The sequence below is a fragment of the Nanorana parkeri genome, unplaced genomic scaffold (genome assembly GCF_000935625.1).
Source record: "Nanorana parkeri isolate BGI_ZX_2015 unplaced genomic scaffold, ASM93562v1 scaffold555, whole genome shotgun sequence".
Lineage (NCBI taxonomy): Eukaryota > Metazoa > Chordata > Amphibia > Anura > Dicroglossidae > Nanorana > Nanorana parkeri.
Genome location: NW_017306823.1, coordinates 831,427 through 850,602, shown reverse-complemented (window position 1 = coordinate 850,602; position 19,176 = coordinate 831,427). Strand labels below are relative to the sequence as shown.

Here is a 19,176-nt window from a genome sequence, read left to right as displayed (position 1 = left end):
GCAACAGCCTGCTACCAAACAGTCTCAAACACAGTGCAGTTCTAATTGCAAGCAAACTGAACGGCAGAGAGAAAGTGTCAATGGACAAGATAGGAATCTCCCACAACACTAGTACTTGCTCTTAGTAGTAAGGCTCCCCGGGTCTTCTCTGGGTTGGTGGAGTTTCCTGGGCAGTGTTGCTCCTGGGTAGTTGAAGCTGTACGGTAGATGAGAGGGTGAGGCTCCTGGGTTGTTGGGGCATAGAACCCAATAATGGAACGCCCTACCTTCGTTCTGGAGCTCCTTAAATAGTCCGTGGACGCGGAAGTGGCGCTATGCAGCGTGCTGACACTTCCGCGCTCCACCCTGGAACGCAAAGGAGCGCCGCCACCGGAAGTGGAGCGCGCAGTATGACGCGGCCGATGCGTTCCAGGCTGAAAAGCAAGCGGCTCGCGATTCCAGGACTCGTTACACTGTGACAGATGTGAGCAGGTTGCACTTCTGGAAGATCTGGAAAAGCGAATTGCAACACTGAGGAGACTTGACAACCTTTAGAGGAGTCTGCTGATCACTGAGCGGGCAGTTAATGGGGTTGATGTGGAGGGTGGAGGGGTAAGTGAGGATGATCAGGTAGGAAGCTGGGTTACTGTAGCTAGAGGGAGTGGCAGGGGCTCACAGAAAAGGAAGGCCAGCCCGGTGTTTGTGCACCCAAACAAATTTGCTAAGTTGGGTGAAGATGTGCGGGTGGCAGACTCAGAATTGGCAGCTCTAGATGTCACTGCTACCCCTAACAGCCAGGAGAGCAGCACATCTAGTACGGGTGGTGAGGGTAATGCAGGAAGGCCTAGACAGGTTGTGGTAATAGAGGATTCTATAATTCAGAGGACTGCTGGAATAGTTTGTAGCCCGGATTGCCTCAACCGGATGGTTTGCTGTTTACCTGGTGCCATGGTTCGGCATGTGGTGGACTGGGTGGAAAAATTACTGGCAGGGGCTGGGCATGACCCAGCTGTCTTGGTCCATGTTGGCACCAATGACAGAATACATGGAAGATGGAGGTTCCTTAAAAATCAATTTAAAGAACTAGGTTGCAAGCTGAAGGGAAGGACCTCCAAGGTAATATTCTCTGGAATATTGCCTGTGCCATGTGCAACACAGGAAAGACAGCAAGAGCTTAGAGAACTAAACGCATGGCTGAAGACCTGGTGTATGAGCGAAGACTTTGGGTTTGTGGAGCACTGGACTAAATTTTTTTTTGGGGTACAACCTTTATGCTAAAGATGGTCTGCACCTAAATGGAAGGGGGGTTGCTTTGCTGCGGGATAGGCTCATGGGAGGGTTGAAGGAGTATTTAAACTAGGATTAAGGGGGCAGGGGGAGAAGGAATATAATGGGCAGATACATCAAACAGGGGTCAGACTATAATGGAGGGTGGAACAGGGGAAGATGGGGGGGAGGGAAATCAAACTGGATAAGGAGATTCCCATGTTGCAAACAAACATTGGAGATTATAGTACTAATTGTACTACAACAAAAGATACAGCAATTACAAGTGAAAAATGTAAAAATGGCTGGAATTATTTGTTCGCTAATACCAGAAGTCTGCACAGCAAAAGGGGAGAATTGGAAGCTTTGGTGCACGAGGAGAACTATGATATCATTGGTATTGCTGTTAATACCTCTGGCTATGCTCTCTTTCGGAGAGACCGAAAAGGTGGCAGGGTTTGTCTCTGTGTGAGAGGTGATCTAAAAGTGAGTGTGAAAGAGGACTTTGTTGATAGTGAGTGTGATGGTGCTGAGGCATTATGGGTGGAGTTGTATACTGGTACGCATAATGCAAACATACATACATGGTCCATATAGTGAGCTTGGTTTCAAATTATTCACTTTAAGGTCACTGCAAAGGACAAGGGGGCACTCTTTGCATCTGGAGGAAAAGAGGTTTAACCTTTGCATATGGAAAGGATTCTTCACAGTTAGAGCTGTGAAAATGTGGAATAGACTCCCCCAGGAGCTAGTTCTAGCTAGCTCAATTAATTGTTTAAAAAAAATATCTGGATGTACTCCTAAATGCACAGAATATTACTGGATATTGAGCTCTTATAGGTATAGTAAGCATCAGAGATTGTTGATCAAGGAAATATCCGATTGACCTTATGGGATCAGGAAGGAATTTTCTTTCCCTTGTTAGGACAAATTGAACCATGCTTTATAGGGTTTTTTCCCCCCTTCCTCTGGATCAACAGGGAGTAGCTGTGGGCATAGCGTTCTGTTCTGTTTTTCATATCTCTATAGGTTGAACTTGATGAACATGTGTCTTTTTTCAACCTGACTAACTATGTAACTATATTTAGAGGTCTACATAGGCAGTGAGAATTGAGCTTTGTGTACATTGTTTTTAAAGGTATTTAATTCTACCTCACAAACTTTTTCCAGCATTGGCATCCAGGAAGTAGCCAGATGGCAGTTCTGCAGGACTACCCAAGTCCCTTCTTTTATAGCCTTTTCAGTCATCCGGAGAGCTATTGGTCCTTGTCCTTGTCCAAGACTCAAAGAACTCAGCTTTGAGCCTCCAAATCCCTAAAAAGAGGAAAGGTAAACTCATGAAGATCATATCAGTAGAGGCATCATGTTAATAAATTAGTGTGAGCAAATCCAGCTTTATTTAAACACAGGTGTAACGGAGTGAACAAACAAATAGATTAAAACATTCAGTTTGTAAAAAAAATGGTTATCCCCTTTCCATTATTGGATGTTGTTTGGTTTTTGACCAGAACAACCAAAAAAAAACAACACAATTTTAAATGTATAAATTTGCCTACTTAGGTCCTGAGCTTAATCAGATAAAGATTTAAGGGCCAATTTATAAATGTTTTGACAGAAGATTTAGCCAGCTTATCCCCATAAGATTCCATTGGATTAATCAGCAGCTGAAGAGCTCTATGCATTCTCACGCATTGGACCAAACCTGATGAAGGGAATATTTGTATGAGCCCCTGAAACCCATTAACTATTTCTTTTTTTTTTCTTCAGTTCAAGCTATTTTATTTATATTTAGCGCTCTGTGTAATATATTGTGAACTAGCTAAACCTGAAATGAACTGAATGAACTTTAAATGCTTCAGCTACATATTTACTAAGTATAAATGATTCATTTTAGGTTTGAAGGAAAAACACAGGTATTTGCATTACAGCATTCTGACTCTATGATTGATGCTGGCTTGGATTCCTCTAGCATCTCCTTCCAGTTTTTCTCCACCTCATTAAGGCACTTCTGAAAAGCTTCATTGAGTCTCTTCGCTTGTTTAGCCAGGGCGGGATTTCTGCGTGCAGTCACCATGTCATGAGCCATCCATGTAGCATCAACTGATAACTTTTCCATTTGCTCTAACATTTGTTCTAGATCCTTGTTTAGATCTTGTAGCATCTTTAACACTAGACATGTGCGATTCGTTTAGTTCCGAATCGAAATTCGGACAAAATTTCGGAAATTCGAGGATTCGGTTGTATCCAAATTCCGAATTACAGCTATAACAAACGCAAATGAATCCGAATTTCCGATTCGTTTTTGTGGACCAACGTTCGTTTTTTGGATGAAATTTTCGTTGCAGCAAAGTGACATTTGAGAACAAAAAAACTTTTTTTCCCTGCAACGAACGAACGAAACAAAACAAATTAGATACCAAATTTCGTACGGATTTCCACTAACGAATTTCGTCCGAATCCAAATTCCGAAACAAATTGACTTTCGCACCCGAATTCCGAAAAACAAAATAAAGCAAAATCTGAATCAAAACAAAACAATTTTTTTGCTGGTGCACAAGTCTATTTAACACATCTTCATGACTGTACTTATCAGATTCTGGAGCATCCATCTTTTTATTATTTTTATCCTACTCTCTGATTCAAGCCTGGCAGCTCCCAGGTAGTTGTAATCTCTGTCCAGACTAGGTTTTCTATTCTGTCCGTTCAATCCTACATCAAATAAAGATGTACCTGGGCTATTAAATGGCGCCGTAAATATACTGCTTTTTTTCTGCTTGCGCATGCCCCCTAGCATGCGCACGAGCAGGACATGTTGCCAAGTTTCAACAGCCGTTAACAGCCGTTACATACACACGTTTGGGCGGCTCTATAGCCATCTGATTGCTTGTATGTGACCAACAGTGAGCGCCCCCCCCTCCTTCAGCGCCGTATTACACCACTTCCACATCCAGGTGTAATTTCTCTGGCTTCTATAGCCAGAGAAGAAGCTGGTGAAGCAGATCTGTGCTTCATCAGCTTCCTTGGGGGTCCCCAGGTGACATTAGGGGTCTTAGAACCCCAAAAAATCTTTAAGTCCCCCGCCCCCGCGTATACACACATAAATGTAAATACGCATTGGTTGTGCCTACGCGCAAAAATAACAATTGCATTGCACATGCTACATACTGTATCTCCACAAACGTCGGAGAGTGGGCAATAATTCTAGGGCCATTAATCACTCCTAACACTAAACTGATGAGCAGTAAAAGCTTTTAAATCGTCACCTATGGGCATTGTAGGTTTTTGCGGTTTCGCGTGTGCACGCAATTTAAAGGCTTGAAATGTTTGGTGTGTATTTAGCCGACATGAGCCCATCATTTATTTTTTACCAAAAAATTGGTTAGTAATACATGTTTCATTATATGATGTAGGGTAAACAGTTTTTTTTCAAAATGTTTGGTAATTTTTACTTAATATATTAAAAGACAAAAACCCCAGTGGTGATTAAATACTACCAAGAGAAAGCTCTACGTGTCCCCAAAAAAATTATATAAAATTAATTTCAGCGTTGCATGACTGAATAAATGTCAAAGTATCGCAGTGCTGAAAAATGGCCTGGAAAGGAAGGGGGAGTAAACACCCTGGTCTTCAAGTGGTTAAACCATGTTATTATAAGGCCCATGATTACACGGATCAAAAACAGACTGCGATACATCCCTATTCTCTATTTTATGGAATTTTCTAATTCCATTGGAGCCAGCTAAAAAATAACTGTCACCTTTTTTTTTTTTTTTTTAAAGTATCCTTATCCTGTTGTGTTAGCTTTGTGAATTGAGCTCTAATGTGTCAGTGTATGCAAGTAAGTACAATATGTTATTTTCTATCATTTACAACTACACTGATTATTATGGTCCCGAGAAAAGAATCCACCATTCATTCTGCATTCCCAAGTACAACTTTTGTTTTTGTGATCTGGTATGTTTGCGGCTAGAGAATTCACCAGCACACATCAAGCTTAGTTGTTTTTTCTGATACTAAACATTCCAGTTTGCTAGAACAACAATAGATCCCCTTAAAGCCAAACCCTGTCCCAGACTTTCCCACATTGTTGGCTCAGCCAGTAATGTGTTCAGACAAAAGTATGGCCAGACTTTGGTGCGCTATTAGATGTACATGACTGGTATGAACTCATTAGCCCACTACACTATGCTAATTAAGCAGTTATATGATTGATATGATTAGAAAAATACTCTGTGTCCATAACATTCCACATGTAAAGAGACTCCTGGTGAGTAACAGCAACTTTAAACACTAATTCGGATATTTGTTTCTTTGTCAATGATTGTTATTGAAAACAAAAACAGAAATACCTGATCATCAGCAAATTTCAGTAAGGCTGCCATTGGATCTGACCCAGGAGACAGCACAAAAATTAGTGGGGCACAGCAGTGACTGTCAGCAAATGCTTTGGAGAGATCAAATGGGGGCGGTTCAATAAATTGCCTTCCCAAATTTTCTGTTACAAATTCCTGAACCATCGGAATAACCTAGATAAGAAACAATATGTTACGTCATTGAAAAGGAAAAAAAAAGAAAAAAGGAATTATTAAAATGGGGACAGGAAATAGAGGAGCAACAGAGCCACCCATGGACAGAAGCATTGTAAATCTGTGGAGAGGGTAGTGTTAAATGCTCTAGCAGATTTACATGGACTTGACTAACAAATTAAGCCAATACCCTAGCTAACACATTTTAAGTAGTCACATGAACAGTGTTTGTTTTCCTTTTGGGTTTTGCATAAATGAATAAAAACAAACCACTGTAAGTACCCCTGCCAGTGTTCAATCGTTTGACCAAACCCTTTATCTGCCACTTTTTCTGGACTTACTGGCAAGCTCAACAAGTAAAAATAAAGGTTAAAAAGCATAAAAAAGAAAACTACTGCAGCCACTACATTTAAGGATTGGTAAGCTGCAATATATTACATTTTTGTTTTTGGGTTTAACTGACAGTTCTATTGACTTAACAAAAGAAGCAAAGGTGCCCATAAGGCGAATGGCTTGGTAAGACTACAATCTAATGTCTAATGAAGTATCCACAGACTAAAACTACTCAGACCACTGTTGGTTTTCAATCACAGGCCAGTGCTGGAGATGTCAGCAGTGTATATCTCTCACCAACAACCACCCACCCCTTTAGTATCTATGGCTGGCTTAAAGTGTAAGTAAACCATAACAATTAAAGGAGAACTATGGAGTAAGTGTTTTTCCCCACAGTTCTCCTAAGGGTCACGGAAGGACACAAACTAGCATCCTCCCATAACCCAAAGCTCAGTACACCGCGAGCTGTAGCACCGCGAGCTGTATACTGAGACCGCCGCAGCCGGGACGGATCCCGACATTAGTGTCGAAATCCACCCAGGTGCGTAATTAACAGCTGGCTCTGCCTATCTAGAGGCAGAGCCAGCTGTACCCGTCCCCTCCCCCGTCCGTTCCACCAATCAGTGCTGGAGGATCGGAGCGGGGAGAGGGGGAATCCCTGCAGGGAGCTGTGAGTGACAGTCACAGCTCTCTGCAGGGACATGATCGAGAAGTTAGTGAGCGACGGTATGGTGTTGACGAGTATAGGAATCCGCGCCAGTGTTGTGTGAACTGAATCCGCCTGGTGTATAGCTTTATAAATTAAGTTTTATAAATGAAGCACCATAGTGCCATCTAAACTTAAGAAAAGGAATGTAATATGTGGCATCTAACTGGTCCTTAGATGTGGTGGCTGCATTCATTTTTTTTAGGTTTTTTACCTCCCATCCTAGGGTAACAATGCGGTAACAAAACGCTTTCAGCTGTATATTTAACAGACTGCTTGGAAAATCTGAATCCGAAAAGCAAATAAGTGAAATTAATTGTCAGAATTTAGCATATACTAAATATGCATGTAGTTCTCCACTAGGTGGAAAACCTTCGGAGATGTAGGAGGCACAGAATAGACCATTTATTAAAGAATGACCTAAGAGGGCTTAATCGGCCACAAAAGTAAAATGATGAACTCATTAACTAATTAGTTAATTAGTGCTAGCACATTCTGGCTACACGCAAGTAGTCTGGAGATCAAAAAAATTAAAGCCTTGTATCTATTGAAAAACCTACAATATATAATACTTAATATATACTTGCTGTGCTTCTACATTTATTATCTCTCTCCCTGTCTATCACTCTAAATATATAAATATACTCTCAACTACCCACAATTCACCAGCAGCTGAGATTATCTGCAGACGGAGCAGTGAGAAACTACTAAACTTATCAAATCCTTCTCAAAACACATACAGCAAGAGTTACTTAATCTGTTACCTTCCAATCCTCACATGGGGACCTTCTACATGCTGCCCAAAATCCACAAGCCAGGAAACCCAGGACAACCCATTATCCATTACCCAAATCACTAACCTACCTGCTAATATTATACTTGTCACCATGGATGTGGAATCTTTGTACTGTAACATCCCCCATAAAGATGGTATTGAGGCCTGTACCAAATTCCTTCCCTCCCATAATGTCAGACAAAAATATGATAGTGAAACCATCGCCAAACTCATTGAATTTATACTGACACACAACTATTTCAATTTCAATGACAACATCTATTTACAAATGACCGGGACTGCTATGGGGACAAAAATGTCACCACAATATGCCAATCTCTTCATGGCTGACCTAGAAAACAGATTCCTAGCCACTCATAAACCATTCAAATATTATCGTTATATTGACAATATTTTTGTAATATGGACAGAAGGAGAAGAAAGCCTTTTAAACTTCCATGAATCATTCAATTAATTCCATCCATCGATGAAATTTAAAATGAATTTCTCAGTAAACAGTGTGTTTTTTCTGGATTCTGCCATAACGGTCAGCAATGGCTCACTCTGTTCTTCTGTGTACAGAAAACCCACAGACAGGTACAGCTACCTCCATAATTCCAGCTTCCATCCTAAACACTAAACAGGGTGTCATCTACAGCCAAGCAATCCGATACCACCGCATTTGCTCTGACACTGAGGACAGAGGACAAACACCTGAGCACACTGGCTGATGCATTTCGGCGGAAGGGCTACAGGGAAAAGACTATTTCTAAAAAGATTAAATCTGCCCTAAGAACACCACGGGAATGACTGCTACAGTACATAGAGAAGAAAAACCCAACCAGGACCCCTCTTGTAGTTAACTACAACCCTACTCTAGAGGTAATACGCAAAATTATTAAAGATCTACAGCCAGTACTCTCAAAGATCTACAGCCAGTACTTAAAGAAATATTCCCTCAGCCCCCAATACTGGCTTTCAAGCAACCACTGAACCTGAGAAGATTGGTACGCAGTAAGCTGACCCCAGAACAGGCACTTACACAGAATGGCACAGTACAATGCAATAAACCCCGCTGCAAACTTTATATATATATACACACCGTATCACGTTCTAAAATGTATGAGTTTTAAAGAAATTCTGAATTCTTCATGCTTTTCCTGGTAAAGTATTTGCAAGTGTCTGTTCTTCTAGTTATACAGCATAAACTAATCTGCATTAAGTTCATGCCCTGACTGAGCGGCTTTTCCGTGCTTAGGCTAATATTTTCTCATAATAACAAGAGGGGAAAAAATGAAACACATCTGCAGTTACAGTTTTCTGTCATGCTCCATTATATTCAGTGTGCAATGTTGATGTTTTATTTCAGGAAACCATTCTATCAAAGCTAAGCTTGAACAGACTTTTAAATTGCTACCATACTTACTTTGTCAGGCCTGAGGCATCGAATGATGAGCATCTTTTGGAACTCACCCACTTTTGCTTGCCATTCAGAAGGTAAAGGCTCATGGTGTGGTTCCTGCAAGTGCAAACACAGCACATTGGCTTCAGTTAATGTATTACTCGATAACAAGTTAATTCAGCATCACAGCAAACCTAGGTGTACTGTTACAGAAGCGTAATGACTATCATCACATTGTTAACCAAATGCAGAATTGCAGAAATACTACACAAATGAAATGAAATCCATCTTAAATATTACAAGTTTTTAAAACAGAAAGGAAGATCCGTGGGAAATGTTTCAAAGTGAGTTTCTAAGTCGATATTATTGATTTATCTGCAGAAACAATGCAGTGTAGAAAAACCTCAAATCTCTATCGGTGTCCCTATAGAAAGGAGGCTACACTGACAACAGGCTGCATAATCGTTAACATTGGGCAGCTACTTATTGGGCAGCTAACTAAATATATATTTTTATTGTGAATGAACAGAAAAAGAAACTAAATCAAATCAATATTTGGTGTGACTACCCTTTGGCTTCAAACCAGCATCAATTCTTAAGGTGCCCATACACTGCTCGATTCTCGTACGAGAATCGGGCGAAATCCCGCGATCGTACGAGAATCGAGCAGTGTGAACGAAGACATGCGACCGTTTCTACTGTACGGTCGCACGTCTTTTGTCGAACCAACATGCTCGAAAACCCGCCGAGAATCGTACGATTGTCGGCGGGTTTCTAGCCTGCTCGTCCGATAGCTGCGGAACGGGCCGGTGCACACGCACACTGCCCGTTCTGCATTGCGGTGATCGGAAGCCCGCCCCTCAGTGGGGCGGGCTTTAGATGATCGCAAGTACAATCTGCCCGTCCAAGGTGGGCAGATCGTACGAGCTTTCAATAAGCATACGACCATCGCAAGACAAAAGTCTTGCGATGGTCGTAAGGTGTATGGGCACCGTTACACTTGCACAAAGTCAGGGAATTTGTAGGATTAGAGTCAGGTGTATGATTAACCAATTATACCAAGCAGGTGCTAATGATCATCAATTTCATATGGAAGTTGAAACACAGTCATTATCTGAAACGGAAACAGCTGTGTAGGAGGCTTAAAAATGGGTGCGGAACAGCTAAACTCTGCTACTAAGATGAGGTTGTGAAAGACAGTTTAATTTCAAAGGTCATAGAATGAGCACAGCTACAAGACACAAGGTAGTTATACTGCATCAGCAAGGTCTCTCCCAGGCAAAGATTTAAAATCAGGCTTGGGTTTCAAGATGTGCTGTTCAAGCTCGTTTGAAGAAGCTCAAAGAAATGGGCAATGTGTCAAGGCTGATGTAATTAACTGGATCACAGCTGCAGAACTGGTGCTGATTTGTTTGTACGCGGTGGTTCAGTGAGCGCTTCCCTATTACACTCAGTGCGGTAGGGAAACCATACGCATCATGTACCACTGCGATTAAAATAATAAAGTTGCCCTGAGGCTGGGGTTTGGGGCAGGAGTCTGGTAGAGCTGTAGCCACCGGGTATCTGCAGAGTTTATAGGCCTCATATAAGCCCTGCAACACCTTGAGTATGGCAAGGTAGAGTTCTCAGAGGTGAAAATGTTAACACAATGTGATTATCAGTGGCAAGCAAGTAGCAGTTCATGCATTCATGGCAGCAGTATGCAACAGGTTAATGAAAGGTAGATATGTGACCCTGCATAGCACAGAGATAATGAGTTGCAAGCAAATAGCAGTTCATGCATTCATGGCAGCAGTATGCAACAGGTTAATGACAGGTAGATATGCGGCCCTTCATAGCACAGAGATAATGACAGTGAACTGACTGGTTACCAAAGGAAACTGCTACAGTACAAGACCCAGGTTACTTGCGCTTAGTAGTGCAGCTTGGTACAGAGTCTCCATGGGGACCAAAGCTCTCAATTGTCCAATCCTCCTGCTCCCTTCCTGACCGGTGAGAGGTTCCACTGTTGGGGTGATTGACTGGTGCTGCTGCTTGCGGCGGTTCACAAGTACCGGTGGTTGTGGGTTCCCGTTCGTCACTCGGCACTCCACAACGAGAGAACGCCGAGTGACGAACCCTCTGAACCTTTAACCTCTGGGCAGCGCCCCATGTGCAGAGCTGGCGTGACGTCGTCGCCGAGACGGCACGTCGCAGGAGCAATGAGACGCGCCGAGTAAGCCTGGTAAGTCTGTGACACAATGTTGAGAACCATAGACGCAGTGGGCGGCCAAGGAAACCCTATGCAGCAGATGAAAGACACAACATGCTTACTTCCGTTTGACATCGGAAGATGTCCAGCAGTGCCATCAGCACCGAACTGGCGGAAACCAGTGGGGCCTAGGCACACCCATCTACTGTCTAGCTGGCCGGAAGTGGTCTTCATGGGAGAATTGCAGCCAAAACCTCATACCTCAGATGTGAAAAGAAGGCTACGCAACTTAACCATGCAATAAAACATAGGAACTGGGGTGCAGAAAAATGGCAGTAGGTGCTCTGCAGTGAAAAGTTAAATTATTTGGCTGTAGCAGGAGGTAATCTGTTCGCCAAAGGGCTGGAGAGCAGTACAATAATGAGTGTCTGCAGGCAACAGTGAAGCATGGTGGAGGTTCCTTGCAAGTCTGGGGCTGAATTTCTGCAAACGGAGTTGGAGATTTGGTCAGGATCAATGGTGTCCTCAATGCTAAGAAATACAAGCAGATACTTATCCATCATGCCATACCATCAGGGAGGTGTGTGATTGGCCTCAAATTGATTCTGCAGCAAGACAACAACCCTAAACACACAGCCAATGTCATTAAAAACTATCTTCAGTGTAAAAAAGAACAAAAAGTCCTGGTAGTGATGGTTTGGCCCCACAGAGCCCTCATCTCAACATCGAGTCTGTTTGGGATGACATGAAAAGACAGAAAGATTTGAGGCAGCCTACATCCACCAAAGATCTGTGGTTAGTTCTCCAAGATGTTCGGAACAACCTACCTTCCGAATTCCTTCAAAAACTGTGTGCACGTGTACCTAGAAGAATTGATGCTGTTTTGAAAGCAAAGGGTGGTGACACCAAATATTGATTTGATTTGGATTTCACTGATGATGTGGGATATATTAGGCAGCAAGCGAACATTTTCTCAAAGTTGATGCATTGGAAGCAGGAAAAATTGGCAAATTTGGCAAGGACCAGATTGTGATAGCTAGACGACTGGGTCAGAGCAACTCCAAAACTGCAGCTCTTCTGGAATGTTCTCGGTCTGCAGTGGTTAGGACCTACCAAAAGTAGTCCAAGGAAGGAAAATTGGTAAATCTGCAACAGGGTCATAGACAGCCAAGGCTCATTGCTCCACGTGGGAGCCAACGGCAAGCCCGTGTAGTCCGATCCAATCGAAGAGATACTGTAGCTCAAATTGCTGAAAAAGTTAATGCTGGTTCCAATAGAAAGGTGTCTGAACACAGAGTGCATCACAGTTTGTTGCGTTTGGGGCTGTGTAGCCGCAGAGTGGTCAGGGTGTCCATGCTGTCCACCGCCAAAATGCAATGGCCATGTGAGCATCAGAACTGGACAACGGAGCAATATAAGGTGACTTGGTCTTGTGAATCATATTTTCTTTTACATCATGTGGATGGTCGGGTGCATGTGTGATGCTTACCTGGGGAAGAGATGGCACCAGGATGCACTATGGGAAGAAGGCAAGCCGGCGGAGGCAATGTGATGCTTTGGGCAATTGTCTGCTGGGAAACCTTCGGTTCCTGCCATACATGTGGATGTTAACTTGACACTCTACCACCTACCTAAGCATTGTTGCTGGCCAAGTACACCCCTTCATGGAAATGGTATTACCTGATGGCAATGGTCTCTTTCAGAAGGATAATGTGCCCTGCCACACTGCAAAAATGGTTCAAGAATGGTTTGAGGGACACAACAACAAGTCTGAGGTGTTGACATCCAAACTCTCCAGAATTCCAGATTTCAGTCGAATCAAGTCAATCCATCTGTGTGATGTGTTGGAAAAACAAGTCCAAGCCGTAACGGCCCCACCTTGCAACTTACAGGACTTAAAGGATCTGCTACTGACGGCTTGGTACCAGATAGCACAGCATACCTTCAGAGGTCTAGTGGAGTACATGCCTCGATGAGCCAGTGCCGTTTTTGTGGCAAAAGGGGGACCTACTCAATAGTATAATGTTATAACTGATGGGTGTCTATATATTATGGTTGCACAGATACCAAGTACAGTATTCACACACATACACACACACACACACACACACACACATACATACATACACACACACTTTTATCTTAACAAAGAGTGTCTCTATAATTTCTTTCCAGGTCTTTCACTTGCAGAGATCTATAGCTTTGTTAGGTTTTATGACCTACATGCCCTACGCTTAGTGATAAATATAGCAATACAATAGCAGTAAATGTTGGATATACATTCATACAATGTGACTTATGAACTGTAAGGACAGGTTCTTCTAAGTAAAAATGGGCACACTGTGAGAAAAGAGCTGGCTGTATTCAGAAAACACAAAAGAATATGCCCACAAGAGATAATGGAAAAATACATAGACACCAAAATATAAAGCTGCAGTAAAAGGTGATAACATATTTTAACCAGTTATGGACTTTGTGCAGATGTGTAGAGTGCACCCTAAAAACTTTGATGAAGTACACAGAGCTTACTCCACACACCCTGTTTTTCTCTGCTGCCTCTACGCCTGGCGCTCTTGCCACTGCTGTGTAAATTGAAGCTTCTGAACATTTAACATGAAAGCCCCCAAATTCTTTGTAGAGTGGTATTCCAAATGCATGTCAAATGGACGAAAACAATGCCAGACGACATGAGCCTTTAGAATAAAGGTGTAACCTATTATTTATACTCTCTAAAAAGGAGAACTATGAGATGAGTGATTTCCACTCACCTCATAGTTCTAGCCGACCTGTGACAATGAGACTGTCACAGGTCGGCTCAGTAGATCGGGAGGTGAGCGAACATATACCGGCGTTCGCTCACCTCTCGATTCTGTCACGGCTCTCTGACGTGACAGGGGGGGGCTGGATTCCCCCCTCCCCGCTCCGATCCGCCAGCGTTGACTGTCGGAACGGACGGGAAAGGGGGCGGGTACAGCTGGCCCTGCCTCTAGATAGGCAGAGCTAGCTGTTACTCACGCAGCTGGGCGGATCTCGACATCGATGTAGGGATCCGCTCCGGCTGCGGCGTCTCAGTATACCGTGAGCTGTAGCTCGCGGTATACTGAGCTTAGGGTAACGGGAGGACGCTAGTTTGTGTCCTCCCGTTACCCTAAGGAGAACTATGGGGAAAAGCCCTGACCCCATAGTTCTGCTTTAATCTAAATGTTAATTTGACGCTTAACTGTTATTATTGTTACAATATATTTAATCTCTTTTGTTGATATTCAGATCAAAGTCTTATTGGTCCTAATTAAATTATTCCCCCCTTCTCCCCATAGCTATTATTTCTCAGCTTTTTTATATAAATTTATTTAACCATTAATATTTAAACATTCAAAATGTTTAATTTTGTTATTTAGTGTTTTTTTTTGTTTTTTTTAATTGTGTGATTAAAAAAATAGCAAAATAAACACAAAATTGCTTTTATTAATTTGTAAATAACTTTGCAATGTTTTTCAAACTTTACAAGTCATCATTTTAATGTCATTATAAATGGGACAAATTATAGCACTAATTTGTTTTAATTAACACTAATCAAAGGACAAAAAGTGTAGGTTTTTTTAGGTTTTGATGTTTTTTTTGTCTATAGGTTGCATAAAAAGTAAAAAAAAGTGTGTGGGGTTCCCCTCAAAGTCATACCAGACCCTTAAGGTCTGGTAGGAATTTCAAGGAGGAACCCCACCCCCAAAAAGGGGGTGGGACGTGGGATCCCCCCTAAAATTACATACCAGACCCTTGATCCGAGCAGAGGCCTGGCAGGGCAGGAAAGGGGTGGGGGGGGGCAAGCATACGCCTCCCCCCTCCCATACCAGGCCACATGCCCTCAGCACTGGAAGGGTGCTTTTCCAGGGTCGCCCCTGGAAAAGCACCTTGTCCCTGTGCCGATGAGGACAAGGGCCTCTTCCCCACAAGCCCTGGGGTGTTGGCTGTGGGGGTGCAGGCAGGCTTATTCACATCAGGGGCAACCAGATGCAACCCCTCCCCTTGTGAATGAGTAAGGGGTACCCCTACCCATTCACTAAAGGGTTAAATAAAATTGAAATTAAAAAAAACAGACTTTTTGAAAAAATCCTTTAATTGAAAAAAACCACAACAAAGGATTTTGACAAGTCCTTTATTGTTAAAAAAAAATAATTGATCCATCGACGTAATCCAGGGTCAATCACGACGTCCAGCGTTGTTCACGACGACGATGACTCGACAAAATAAAAAATAAAACAAAAAATAAATAGAAATAATTTAAAAAAAACGAACACACGCATAATGGCATTATGACAGATGCTGGGAAAACATAAACAATTGGGTGGAGCTAGCTGTAACAGCTAGCTCCGCCCAACACTGTACAGTTTCATGTCATCGGACAGGTGAGCCATGATTGGTCATCATGACTTTGCCCAATCATGGCTCTTACAGAGTATTGAGCCCTGATTGGGCAAAGTCTTGCACCTGACCTATGGTCAGGTGCAAGCCTTTAGCCAATTAGGGCTCCACAAGGCGCATTGCCTTGTGGGGCGTTCAGCAGTCGAATAGACTGCCGCACGTCCTTATAGTTTGTGTGTTCGGCGAACACACAAACTAGCGATTTTCGAGTCGAACATCCAGCCCAACCCTAATCACAAAGCAATGCTGCAAAGGCATATCATGACACAAAAGGCATATGCTGACAGCTTATTGTTCCATTATCTACTGCAGCATTTGGTTTAACCGACTATTAGGCCTACCACCTTTCAACTAAACCTAACTCTCTTCATATATATTGTATATATATACTTAGGCTGGCCATACACCCTGCAAATTTCATATGGTTCTTAATGAACCAGCCAAAATTCCTTTAGTGGTTCGCCCTCTTGGCAGCCTTCCGTCCAGCATCCTTTGATCAGATAATTGAAGGATCCTGTCAGAAACTTTTCGGGCGAAAAGAGGTGGCAGCCAGTCAGCTGCCGCCCCTATACAGGTATTCTGACAGTGTCACACCCATCACTGTCAGAATACAATAACCCTGTGGGAGATTCTGTTATATTTTTTCATTCAGCCTGCAGGTCGAAAAAAATAATATAACAGTGTATGGCCAGCTTTATGTGACTCTCTGCTTTTATTACTACACCTGCAATTATTGCCTACAGCACAATCACACACTGATAATACAGGTCTCTCAAGAAAGCAGTGCTTCAGCTTGAAGTGTTTAGCATGTTAATTCACTTTTTACTTTTTTACTTCTGCTTATCTTCAAGAATGGCAATTGAGCTATACATATCCACCCCCATGTTTATCTGATTTAGCTGATATTGCCAAACAGCTTCTTGAAATGAAATGTATTTTGCTTCTGTCAGTGACAGTACTACTGTTGTCTATTTTCTGCTCCTCTAACAATATCATCCGAAAGTAAAAAACTTGATCTGGTAGCTGACTTGCAATCTTGTCAAGGCTCTGTAAGCATCTTCTTAATCAGCTATGTTTGTGACAAATGATGACGTGGGTTTCCATTTTTTGCTGATAATATTAGACATCTTTGGACATGTAGTTTAGTCACACTGAAGAGAAACAGACACTTTTCTACACAGAATTCCTGCTTAGTCAGAAATAAATTGCACCCATTGAGAGAGAGAGAGAGAGAGAGAGAGAGAGAGAGAGAGAGAGAGAGAGAGAGAGAGAGGAAGCGAGTGAGAGAAAGAAAGTGAGAGAAAGAAACCTAGTATCATGAGCTTAAAGACATTTAGGAATAAGTCAGACTTTATAAATTTTTGAATTGAAAATGATAAACATTTAAAAAAAAGAAGAATATTTTGCACATTCTCCTTTCCATCATGTATTCCATACATGTCCTGTTATTGTTGTATATTGCACAAGACTGTTGCCTACTATTACACTTATATATTTTTCATTTCATTTTACTGTTTTGGACGCTATCCTGGTGCTATAAATCTCTTTCATTTTTGTAAGATCGGCATATTGTTTTACTGATGCTATGTAGAAACACTTAGTAAATTTCATGCAAATTATTATGTTTTTTTTGCAGGTTTTAGGAATTATGTTTTTGTAACCTTTCATGAGTTTACTGTATCTACAATAGTCTTTTCAGTTGTTTTGTTGCCCCGTTTGGAGCACATTTCCCACAGAATGAGGTTTTGAAGTCAATAAATCTTTCATGATCTATGCTGAGTTTCTTACCACAGAGTTAATAAAGTGCCACTATTAGAGATATTAATAGCATGCTGTTTTGCAGGTGGAGTGGTCCGGGTAAAGCTTTTCCCCAAAGGAAGTTGGATCAATTCCCCAGATCTAAATTTGCTCTATTAGCAAATTATTTTTTATTATTATTATTAAGCCCTCACGGGCAGGGCCCTCCTTACCATCTTGTCTTGAATTGTATTGTGATTGTAATGTCTGCCCTATATTGTAAAGCGCTGCGCAAACTGTTGGCGCTATATAAATCTGTTTTCTATGTTCCCTTGTGTTGAGCCTGATCAATATAGATCAACGCTCCTAGTGTGAACAAGCCCCCAGATATCTTTTTTTCCCCAAAGTGAGCATACTCCATTTTTCTGATCTTATATTGTAAGTAAGATTTTCCATCCCTTTCATCAATTTCGTACAGTATATACAAAATATCTATATAAAATATATCACAATGTATCTCTGATGACCAAGGTAAATGGCTAGTTTATCTTCATTTGGAGACCTTTTAAGAAAACGGGACCTACAGTATTAAAGTATGATTATTACGGTATTTATTTTTAACTATTTTATTATTAAATACAAATATTGGGCATGTAGGGCTTATACCTTAGAAAAAATGAGCACTTCTAAACCTTGTCATCTTCTAAAGGATGAATAACAGATACATTTTAAAAAAGCACTGAAGAGGAGCGACACAATGAAAAACATAGTTGCAAAGGTTTGCAACTATGTTTTTCAATTTGTCGCTCCTCAAAAAATGCTACAGTATACTACTTTATTGCAACCTAGATGTATTCACTTACCAAACTGTCATACACAGCTTTCCAACCATCTTTAAGCCTCATGAAATCCTTGCGAATGCCTTGAAATCTGGGTAGAGAATGCAAACGACATATTTCATCCCAGGATTTCTGGGGTAGCCAGGTGCATGGATTGGAATGTGGATTGTCCAGTCCTATGCCTCCAGTCTCAACTGAAAAACAAAAAAGCTGGTGGCAGACATAAAGGGGTTCATTAAGAAAAGTTACTTGTGAGCAGATGCCATTCGCACAGCATTGGCCCCCCATAGATGGCGCAGACGAGTATAAGTATTTTTATACTCGTTAGTGCCATCTAGGGGTGCTAGTGCCGTGCAAATGTCATCCATCTGACATATAACTGAATCCCTATAATAAATATGTGCTTAAATAATACATGCAATCAAAAAAGTGTTCACAATGAATCTTGTTGTAAATAATAGTCCTCTGGAAAGTTCAATCATATATTCCGTGTTCAAATATACACAAATGTGGAATCACACGTACATAGTGCTCAAGATTTGTCCCAAGTGCACCACACTCTTTATCCTTCCACTGTGAAAGTTCTTTGTAAGAACTTTGTGAGCTCATCAGCGTCCTCTGCCCCCGTGAGCTCACGAGGGCAGAGGACACTGATGTGTTGTATCCCTTCAGACTATCGCTGCTAGAGATTTTACATTTCATCAACTTTTACATGCTTTTAACCACCGACCTTTTTGTAAGTACAATTTCAGTTGCGTGTTGTACAAATAAATTACGCTTTTACACTATGGAGGCGCTCTGTTTTGTTTTTTGTTTCCCAGATCGATGGTTTTTTTAACCAGTGGGAGCTGCCTCTTGTGTGTTCCAATTAACTTTACAGCTGGCCGGTCTTGCAACCGGAGGCGCCGGTATTGTTTTTTTCGTTCGATTCTAGACCTGTTCAGGTCTATTTATAAGGTGAGCGGCCCACTGAGAGGGGGAGCACCTGGGTTATAATTGGAGT

General features: G+C 41.8%; 2 protein-coding genes across 2 annotated transcripts in view; both read right to left on the bottom strand.

Moving 5' to 3' along the window:
* Positions 1-19,176, bottom strand: part of DNAH7 (dynein axonemal heavy chain 7) — a 273,490-nt gene that overhangs the window by 38,005 nt on the left and 216,309 nt on the right. The window contains exons 52-55 of the mRNA XM_018562004.1: positions 18,198-18,383; positions 9,012-9,104; positions 5,595-5,771; positions 2,398-2,559 (exon numbers count right to left, since the gene is read on the bottom strand). Coding sequence (XP_018417506.1) covers positions 2,398-2,559; positions 5,595-5,771; positions 9,012-9,104; positions 18,198-18,383 — 618 coding nt within the window. The remainder of the gene's footprint in view (positions 1-2,397; positions 2,560-5,594; positions 5,772-9,011; positions 9,105-18,197; positions 18,384-19,176) is intronic.
* Positions 3,131-4,039, bottom strand: LOC108791496 (synaptonemal complex central element protein 3-like). The gene is made up of 2 exons (XM_018562001.1): positions 3,976-4,039; positions 3,131-3,414 (listed from the first exon to the last, which is right to left on the bottom strand). The coding sequence occupies exons 1-2, from the start codon at positions 4,037-4,039 to the stop codon at positions 3,131-3,133; spliced, it is 348 nt and encodes a 115-aa protein (XP_018417503.1).